The 11,195-nt window shown below is 32.3% G+C and overlaps 1 protein-coding gene across 1 annotated transcript; it reads right to left on the bottom strand.

Moving 5' to 3' along the window:
• Window positions 1-3,831: 3,831 nt before the first annotated feature.
• On the bottom strand, window positions 3,832-5,521 carry LOC106338008 (receptor-like protein 12). Its single transcript, XM_013777284.1, has 2 exons — window positions 4,391-5,521; window positions 3,832-4,297 (listed from the first exon to the last, which is right to left on the bottom strand). The coding sequence occupies exons 1-2, from the start codon at window positions 5,273-5,275 to the stop codon at window positions 4,226-4,228; spliced, it is 957 nt and encodes a 318-aa protein (XP_013632738.1). The 5' UTR covers window positions 5,276-5,521; the 3' UTR covers window positions 3,832-4,225.
• Window positions 5,522-11,195: the final 5,674 nt, after the last annotated feature.

Here is an 11,195-nt window from a genome sequence, read left to right on the forward strand (position 1 = left end):
TGCTCGTCAGTCTCATCTGAAAGGGGAAGGGAAGGAGGGGTGAGTAACAGGGGAGTTACACGCAAACCACTGACTTGAGTAATAGAACTCCCACTATGGAAGTTTAGCTCTAACATGAACAAACAAGATGCCTAAAGCATCACACAACGCAAACAATGCGATGATAGCATATAGCTAGTCCACACACCCCGCATCTCCTCATACGGATATATATATATACATACGCTGCGTCGCTAGTACAGTCTGTCTCTGTACCCCCGCCCTCCAATGCTGCGTCGAATGCAAACGTCTCTGCACCCACGCCCCACACAATCTGTGTCGCTAGCCCAGACGTCTCTGAGCCCCCGCCCACCAAAGCTGCGTCGCTAGTCCAGACATCTCTGGACCCCCGCCCACTCACATAGTCCCTACTCATAACTATTTATACATACATATATATATCGCATATTTTAACATCACACAATCAAATCAACGGTTGAATCCTCTAGACCCCTACTCGTCCACTAGTTCACGGCTGGTATGGTGGTGGTGTGGATCGGCGTCATGATGATGAGAAGCGACAACGCCGACATCACTCGTCTCTCCCCACGTCTCAGCTCTGCTACATGACACCAACAAGAGCAAGAGCTACGATTGTTCCATAGGAATCAGCTACAATGGATCCGGTGGTGATTGATGGTGAACGGCGCGTCTCGTATCCTCCAACGTCAACACACGAACACAATAAAGATGATCTCTCCTTTCACACCAACACATGAATGATAATGAAGGAGCAGAAGAGACTAACAGGGAAGTGAGCTCGGGAGGAGATGAGAAATGGTGCATGGAGAAGAAGATACCAAAGAGAGAAGGACGAGATGATCATATGATAAGGCGGCTCCACTCTCGACCAAATAAAATTAATAGGGTCTTGATTCATTTTAAATACACACACGCACGACTTAAAAAAAAGCTTTGGTTTAATAATAATAATAATAATAATTACACAAACCAAACCGGTTAAGAAACCTGGGTCACGGTCGTTACAGGAACACAATGGGACAAGGGATGGGCCATCATTTGTGTTGGCTTGACCTTTTCATTGCCTACATGATTGGCTCGTGTGTTTAAGTCCAAGCTCGTAGGTCATAAATCATGATCATATACTGGTTTATGTTCGAGATTGTGGTGTTGAGCTTCAAGGGCAACTCCAATCCCATTATATTTTTTTCACTATAAAATAAAATTTGAAGTAAAAAAGTTTCAACCATATTCTATATTTCACTTTATATAGATTAAAATAATTGGTTTAATCTATAAATGGAATATTCTTTTTTGTTTATCGTACTATTTTTCACTCTAAAATAGAATATTACCATAGTATAAATCAATTCTATTATAGAGTTATTCTAATTCGAAGAGAAAAATAGAGTTATAGATTGAAAATGTTTAAATATAATGTTGAAAAATCAAAGGATAGCGTACTAGAGATAGAGTGAACATGGCCAGACAGTTGAATGTCTCTTTTTAGATATTTGGACATTGAAACAAAGAGAAGCAAGACTTTGAGATTAGATGAAAAGTCAGCCAAGGAAAATATAAAATAGATTTCATATTGATCAAAGAAGAATTTTCTTATAAAGTAGACGATGATCGCTAAAACAAATTAAATTGAGCATATATATATATATATATTTTTGGGTTATTATTAATTTAGATAATATCCTATCCTACTATATATTAATTGAAAAGTCATTTTACTGATTTTTGCTTACATATCGATCATAGGTGAACTCTTACAAAATTGTTATAATTTGATTGGTCCATGATTTTTCATTTTTATTTATTTTAATTAGATCTAAAAAGAAAAGGTAAGTATATAACCAATTAATATCAATTGCCAAATAATTTACATAATATTACAAATAATTATTTATGGTAACTAATTGTCAAAATTATAAAAAGAGAAATAAATTGATCATTTTTTATAAGAGCTTAAATCCAAAGTTATATATCCTACTATATATTAATGAAAGAACTTAAATCCAAAGTTATATACCTTACTATATATTAATTGAAAAGTCATTTAAAAGATTTTTGGTTATTTGTCGATCATTTATAAAATCTTTAAAAAATGTTATAAATTGATTATCGATAATTTTTAATTTCTATTTATTTTATTATATTTTTAAAAAATAAGTTTATAAACAGTTAATATCACTTGCCAAACAATCTACATAATATTACAAATAATTATTTATAGTAACTAATTGTTGAAACTATAGAAAGAGTAATAATGTTTGATCAACTACATAAAATAGTAAACAATTTTTTTATTAAAATCGATATAATGATTTTATATTCTTATATAAAGTCTTATATTTGTATATGGCCTTATATTTGTATATAAAGTATTATAATAACTATTAATATTTAATAAAATCCATACATGATTTATAAATCATTTATAAAATTATAAATACGTTTATAAAATTATTTATCTTGGCTTGTCATATGTTTTAAATTATGATAAGAGGTTTTAATTTATTTATACAAGCTTAATTAAGAATTCATTTAAGATATTTTTGGTTATGTGTCGATCATTTATAAATTTATAAAATCTTAAAAAACTGTAATAAATTTATTGTTGATAATTTTTAATTTCTATTTATTTTTTATTTATTTTAATTAGATTTAAAAGAAAAAATAAGTCCACAAAGAGTTAATATCACTTCCCAAACAATCTACATAATATTACAAATAATTATTTATGGTAACTAATTGTTGAAACTACAGAAAGAGTAATAATGTTTGATCAATTTTTATATATTTATAAACGACATAAAATAGTAAACAAATTTTTTATTAAAATCGATATAATGATTTTATATTTTTATATAAAGCCTTATATTTTTATATGGCCTTATATTTGTATATAAAGTATTATAATGACTATTAATATCTAATAAAATCCATATATGATTTATAAATCATTTATAAAATTATAAATACGTTTATAAAATTATTTATCTTGACTTATCATATGTTTTAAATTATGATAAGATGTTTTAATTTATTTATACAAGCTTATAAATTAATTTATAAAATATATTTTTAAATTTCATTTTATATTAAAAGATAAATCACTTAATTTATTTTTTCTTAGGTGTCGATCATATATAGAGTTTGAGAAAAATATATTATAATTTGATTTGTTAATGGATTTTCAAATTTTCTTTATTTTACGAGTACGAAAATTAATTTTAGAAATACTTTTATCAGTATCCAAACGACCTAAATATATTGCACAAAACCATTTATGGTTATTAAATATGTGATTTATATAATATATATAATTCTTCATAAAATCATTGTAGCAATCAAGTATTTCTAAACTATATAAAATATTATAAAAAGTTTCAGTATTATATATTTTCAAAACTTAAGTAATTTTATTAAAAACTTAATCATGAATATTATACATAACTAATTTTAGTACAATTATCAATACAAAATTTGAAAAAATTTTAAAATAGCCATATTTATCTTTCTGAAACAATTATTCTTAGAAAAATATTTAACAAAAACACATAATGATAAAAACATATTTTAATTTGAAAAATTATAATAAATATATTATTACAAAACATTCAGTGAAACCGCGGACATCCACCTAGTACGTATTTAAACAAATAAATCGCAGGTTGCATTAGAAACAAGGGAGTGTGGGTATGGAGAAAACAAAGACATTTGACAAGATAATTGAGAGAATGAGAAAGCCCATCACCACCGCCGTCCCTTTTCACTATCTATTTCTCTTCCTTTTCTTCTACTCATCTATATACCAATCACCAGAAGAAGAAAAAAAAAACAATAAACAAAACATGACTTTTCGTTTGTTAAATCAAACTTGACTTTGTAAATATAAGGTTTGCTTGTTGACAATAAAAAAGATGTGCTTTTGAAGCAAATGGATTCTTTTGATAAAATATTTGCAAATCTAGTTTTGCTATCTATTTCTGTGTCTCACTAATATGAAAATCGAAATATCCACGTATAGTATGTATATCCTTTTCTGAACTCATGTGGTGCTTATAGTGTTAATCTGGATCGTCTGTTTGTTGCTCTGGTCACGTCTAAGCAATTGATGTTAAATTACAGAGAAACAAAGAAGTTTGCTAAAAACGTAAAAACAGAGAGGACAACACACACCAAGCTATACCAGAAACAATAACCCAAATCTTCACTAATCCAGATTTGGACATGGTGGTTGCTTTGGATTTCTTCTTTCAGATTCTTCAGGTAAGTTATCAAAGACCTATACAACAAAAAGGTTTATCCAGGTGATTATTATAATTTTTTTGTTTCTTCAAATGTCTGCTAACAAGTTGATTTAAAACTGGAATATTACCTCTTTAATGAGTTGTGTTGCTGCTGCATCTTCGCTGCTTTGGACAAAATGGTTCATGAACCACTCTGGTTTGTAGTAAACAAGTATGTATCCAATCACCCATCCAAAGGCAATACCAGGTATGACTCCCTTTACAGCTGTTATCCAAGTCAACACCTCTTCCTCTTCTTCTTCTTCCTCCTCTGATTCCGGCGTTTCATGTGGTGTTGACGCGTGAATATCTCTGCAAATTTCGTCAAGAGAAGGGCCAGAAAGTCCCATGTTACCCTCAAATGAAGTGCAGTTCTGCCTTCGAAACTGGGTGCCTCCAGGTACTAGACCAGAAAGCTGGTTATGAGAGAAGTTCATGTATGAAAGGAATGAGAGGCTCCCTAGCTCTTGAGGAATTTCTCCTGAAAGCTGGTTTTGGGAAACATCGAGTGACTCAAGAGCTGTCAGGTTTCCTAGAGATGAAGGGATGTGGCCAGTGAAAGCATTGTTCGAAAAGTTGAGCACATGAAGCTCTTTCAATTGACCTATGGACCTTGGGATCTCTCCTTCAAATTTGTTTCCTGAAAAGTCAAGTGCTCTGAAAATTTTTAGGATACGTACAAGCTCCACCTCTAAACCTTTATTCATCAACACCATTGAATCTTGGTAATAGTAATATCCCATGTACATTTCGTCCGGCTGATCAGATACCGTCCCAAGTGATGACATAGCAATCCACTTCACAAAGTAGTCTGATGGCAAAGCTCCATTGAAGTGGTTGTGCGATATGTCGATGATTTGCAACTTAGGGAACGAAGTTTGATGCATCAGTCCATGGAAGGCATTGGAGCGTAATACAAGAATTTTTAGCTCTGGTAGAGAACGCAGCCAGAAGGGAAACGTATCATTGATCATGTTGCTTTCCACGTTCAAAACTTCAAGATTAGAGAAACAAATCAAAGATCTTGGAAGTTTTCCCGTCAGTTGGTTATGACCAACGTCAAGTGTTCTTAATCTTCCAAATATATTTTCTGGAAGACCTCCATGAAGACGATTTTGACGAAGGTTTAGATCTCGAAGAGTATACTTGAGATTTCCCAGACAACGAGGGATTGAACCATTGAAGTTGTTTTCCGACAAATCAAGAGTGCTAAGATTACGCCATCAAGGTCATTCCCGTGAAATTATTGTTCGAGGCTAACAAGGTCATTAAAGAGTGAAAGAGTTGTTCGAAATATCCAGGTAATACAGATTTGATAGCGTCCATAACCATCCAGGCACTTGTCCTTTGATTTTATTGTTGAAAATGTCTAGCCTCTCTATATTTTGCGATTTTACAAACTCTGGAAACTCGGTGATACTGCAGCCTGACAAGTGCAACTTATACAACAAAGGGAGATCTGAAACTGGACTCTTGTTTGTGGCTGAAACATGGTTGCCTGAGAGAACCAACCAACGGAGCCTCTTAAAATATGACAAGATATCATTCAAGTCAATCGTAGTGGTCGTGTTCAAATAGAATAGGTCAAGAACTTCGAGCCACTTTAGATGCGAGAAGATACTAATGTCAATTGGACCTTGTGCATTGTAGTGGAAAAGGCGTAGTCGGACAACGTTTGTAAAAATATAAGAGAAATGGTATTCGTTAAGTTCCAGAAGCCTCTCATTCTTCTTTAAGCTAATTTAACTTTCTTGAATATCAAAAATGAAAGTGCAAAAAGAACAGGGAAATTGGTGATGAGTACCATGCTTCCATGCCCATCTCTTTATGTACACAATAATAGACTGTATTTATTCCACAAAGAAAAATCCAGCTTCTAAGCTAAAATCTTTGTGTCGGATAGTCAAATTTCCACACACATTGGTACCCTACACTAATTACAAGAATTTTTCTTTAAAAAAGAAAATTTGTCCACACCAAAGAAGACGTACGGAAATCTTATTTTACTTAGGTTTATAACTAACCATGGATGTTTGCGCAGAATATTGTTTTATTATTGTTAAAAATATGATTTTTTGGATAATATAATGTTGTTGTCGTTTTTATTTGTTAAGAACATTACTTGATATTTTTAGTGTGTTATGTAATAGTATATGATATATTCATATATTTTGTATTTGTTTTTTTGAATAATTTGTTGTTGTGTGTATAGTACTTGGTAGTAGTGAAGTGAACCTCTGACGTAAAAAAATATTTAATTTCAATAACTTTGCATCTACGCATTTGTTGATTCTAAGATTAACGGTTTCAGCGTCAAAATTGTGTTATATTTTTTTTTTTGAAAATGATAACTATGTTTTTTGTCCTCTCCCCATATTTTGACCTTGAGCCGTCACCGTCTATGTATTTCGTTATCTTTCTGGTGTGCGATACTTCTCACCATCACCAGAAAAAGATTCACCTCTTTCTCTTCTTCTTCCTTGTCTTGTTCACCTGTGAGATTATATGGTATTTCTTGTAGATCAGGTTTATGAGTTTTCAGTTGTTCGGTTGATTCTCACGGCATTGTAGGTTGTTCCAGTCAATATTGACAGATCCTCTTCTTTCTTAGATATCAGCTGATGTTAGGAACTGCGTCTCTTTGGTTGGGTTAGAGTTTACTCGTCTTTGATGATGTATTCATCGTTGTTGGCTTACCGTCAATAGTCTTTGTTCGTCTTGGTTTTCAAGATCTATTTTTTGGTGTTCTAATTTATAGCTCTCTTTTATAGTTCGAGGACGGCTCCATAGTTTGCTGATTTCGTTTCGTCTCCCTTTCCCTCTCTATTCTCGCATCTCTTTTCAGCTTTCATCGCATCTCTGGTTGCTCTCCCTTTAACCATGTTTACCATTTCAGGTCTGGATAATGTTTTGTTCATGTATGCTATGTGGGCTTGTAAGATTATTTCTGGACTCAAGTTTAGTCACTGATTTCTCAGTGGCTGTCTTTCATTCTCCCTATCTCAAGTTTTTTCTTTTCTTTCTATATTTCTCTTGGTATAGGTGTGCGGAGTTAGTCTCTTGGAGCTTTGGTCCTTTCTATCCACAGCTTTCTAGTTTTGCACTTGCATGGATGTCTTGTATGTTCTTGTTTAGTTTATGAGGTGTTTCTTACCTTTTAGCTACTGGTTGTGATTCCGGTGCTTTAGGCATATATTTTCCTGCTTCTTGGTGGCTTTGGCCTTTCGATTATTATTCTTCCTTTGATCCGCTTTCTTCGTTATTTGCATTGGTGCTCTAGTTTCTTATTCTTAGTTTGATTATCTTATGATATTAATAGTGAAATAAATATATAATTTGTAAATGAAATAATAAAAATTAGTAAAAATAATAAAATGGTGAAAGTTTATGCTATTTTTAGTTGTGAATAAATTAAATATTTAAAATATATTTATATTATTTTATTTATTTCTTGAATTTTAGGGACTAATAAGTGTGAGAAGGATTAGATAGTACATAATTAGAAATTGATAGAACAAATTGCAATACTAAATGAAGAAGGATTTAAAATAAAAAAAACATGAGGACACATGTCAACAAACCCCCCTTCCACATGTCATAAGAAGGGGAAAAACCAACTTTATATATATATAATATATATATATAGATTTATTAATTTAGAATATTATTTTAAAATTATCTTGGCATGTTTTAAATTTAAATTTACTAAACTACTAGATGTTAACATGCGCTTACAAAGCGCGATATTGTTTCTTTTTACATATTTATTAAAAAATGTGTTTCTACACAAAATTTATAGCAAGTGTTTTTATGATTTCGGTTAGCAGTTGTTTTTATATGTTTATGTTCACTTTTATCTATACGAAATGTTAATATTGTGAAAATAATTATTTTGTTGTTGTAAATTTCTATAAGAATGGAACATTAATTTGTATAAACATAATATCAAACTTAGGGTTTGAATGTATGTTAGGGTTTAGGATTTGTATAGTTCAAAGTTATATTGTAGTGATTTAGGGTATGACCCGTTTTTTAGGGTGTAAAATAAATTATAAATAATCAATATTTTTTTTAACATTGATTAATTATGCTATTACAAAAAATAATCAATATTTAAGATATGGAGATGTTTGTATTTTTTAACAATGCTTAAATGTAATTGGTAAAAATTATTGGATGTAATTGGTTTGGAAAAAACGCGACAAAGGTGGAACGATATTAAATAATGCTGTAATGTTATTGGTTTGAAAGATCGATGATTTCTGATTGGGTGTAATTAGTGCTGATTTTTTATTTTTTTTAAACAGAAAAAGACATTAACATTCCTTGGTAAATAACTTAAAAAGCAAGGGCATAATCTTATTAGAGATTATTTTTTAATAATATAGATGTTATAACTAAATATAAAAAAAACATGTTACTTATAATATCTTATATGTGGCAACATTCTTAGAGAAATTTACGGTGCAAAATTCATTCGAAATTTCTGTAAATCTTTTGGTAACAATATTATATTTGAAGGAAATATTCTGAACTGACTTTATTTAATATTCAACATACATTTTGTGAATTCACTGAATAATATATTGGTATCTATGAATTTGGTGATCAACAGTTAGATATTTTAATAGATATATTGTGACACTTCGATCCAACATAGCTGAAAATATGGGCTATATCAGGATACTTGTATCCAAGCACAAGGACCGAAACAATGTCGTTTAACAAAATAGGATCCCATGACCCCATTGACAAAAACCCACCAATATGAATCGAACCTGAAATGAAAAGAAAAGAAAGAGGGATAAGCAATTCGACAAAAGCTCAGTGAAAAAAGCTCTAGGAACCGCAAAATCATCACCCAACATTCACTACACAACATAACAAAAGCTCTATCTGGAACATACAGTAAAACAAAAGCAATCAACAAGAAACGAAGATAAACCTCAACGGTGCATGAGACCACGCCACATCACGCTGTCTCCACACCTCTCATGTTGTTGCGTGTGAACTCACCCCATTACTATATCTCCGTGAGTTCTACGCCTTCACGCGATAACGCCATATCACGCTGTCTCCACGTGATCCGCACCACCACATTCACACGTTCATGCCACATTACTTGTCTCCACATGAACCATGCTACCACATTCTTAACTTCACACAGGCACGCCGCATGCCAGCTCCGGCGATGAATCATGCCACCTCACGCGGTCGCCACTTGATCCAGTTAAGAAATTACATCGATGTAATGCCCGAGATCTACGTACCTCTATCACGTTGAACCAGCACACATAGAACTCAAGACTTCATATATCATATACACTATACACATGCTTATTTCCCATACAATACAAACACCCGCATACAAGTCTTCGTCATCATACAACCATATTTAATTTAGCAACCTATAAGCACATCTAGATGTTCACATATTGTAATACAATATATAGGTATATATATATATATAGTTCACTTATCAAACAAATATGTATATGCTTATAGATAACACGTAGGTATGTTTGGCTCATGATCGTTTGACACTCGATCTTTCACCCTAAGCTTAGTTTCTTTATAATCTGAACACCCCAAACCAGTCTTGTTATATGCTTGTCACGATTTATATTATTTTATAATCATCGATTATTTTATCTTGGTATCAAACCTATAAGAGTAAAGTGTAAAAATGGTCTCATCGGATTGAATCTCAAATACTACATTTACCACTGTTAGCTTGCAGTAGGAAATACACAATTTTAGTGTGCCATTTTGATATGTCAAACACACATAATGTACTATGATTGACACCCAAAGTTAAACCAATTGATTATGGCATATGGAAACGAAGAACAGTGCCCTATAGCACAAGCATTGGAATTGTATTTATTTTCAGACTTACATTATTAACAGACTCGCAAAGCATTCAATTAACAAAAACAAGAAAAGAAAAGAGACGTCGTTGTTAAGATAGAACGGTGCCGTATAGCACAAGGAAAAGATTGTCATCAAAAGCTCCAACTTTCTTCCTTAAACCTCGTTCAGAAGGCATTTGATCAAAATGCCACACTCCTGGCCTACCGCTTTGTCCAAAACTGGCAAGGACACAGACCTACCAAGGCTCATTTTGCATAAGATGGTTTACTTTTGAAGTTCATCAAATGACGAAGTAAGCATGTGACTTTGCATATTCGGATTCATGAAAATAACAGCAGATAAAGAGATAAGGCCTATTCAAAAGGAGGCTCTCCAAGATCATACAAGAAGGCATCAAGAACCCATCAAAGCAACATCAAGTCACTATAAGGTACAAGATCAAGGAAAGCAGCAAGTCACTATAAGGTTTTCCGGCTTGTACAATCTTAACTCAAAATCGCTTTATGTTTAAAGCTTTAATCGGGTTGATAAACGATTAATAGAAACGGGTTTTGGAACCGTGTTTGCGATTTGCTTTCTAGCATTTCCGCGAAACGTTTTGTTCTTATCTCACAACGATGTTTGCGATTTGCTATACGCTTATTCACGAAACGTTTCTGCCTAAATGTGTTTGCGATTTGCCTTAGAGCACTTCCGCGAAACGTTTCTGGTTTATTTCATTACGCTTTGCGGATTGCTTTCTAGCATTTTCGCAAAACGTTGATACATTCTTCAAACGTTATATACATGAATCGTTTCAGTATACATGAATCATTTCAATAACCGTTTTCTTAAGCAAGTTTGTGAAACATTCTAAGTCTATAAAAATGGTTTTTGCGAACGCTTTTAAGCGAGTTTGCAAAATGTTTTTTCCAGACTTATATCGATATGATTTGGTTCAAATACCAAAAATGAACATCGAGTTTAGACTATTATTTTCTTTAAAATAATATGTTATTTGTTGAATGGAGTACTAATCCG

The sequence above is a fragment of the Brassica oleracea genome, chromosome C1 (assembly GCF_000695525.1).
Source record: "Brassica oleracea var. oleracea cultivar TO1000 chromosome C1, BOL, whole genome shotgun sequence".
NCBI classification, from domain to species: Eukaryota; Viridiplantae; Streptophyta; class Magnoliopsida; order Brassicales; family Brassicaceae; genus Brassica; species Brassica oleracea.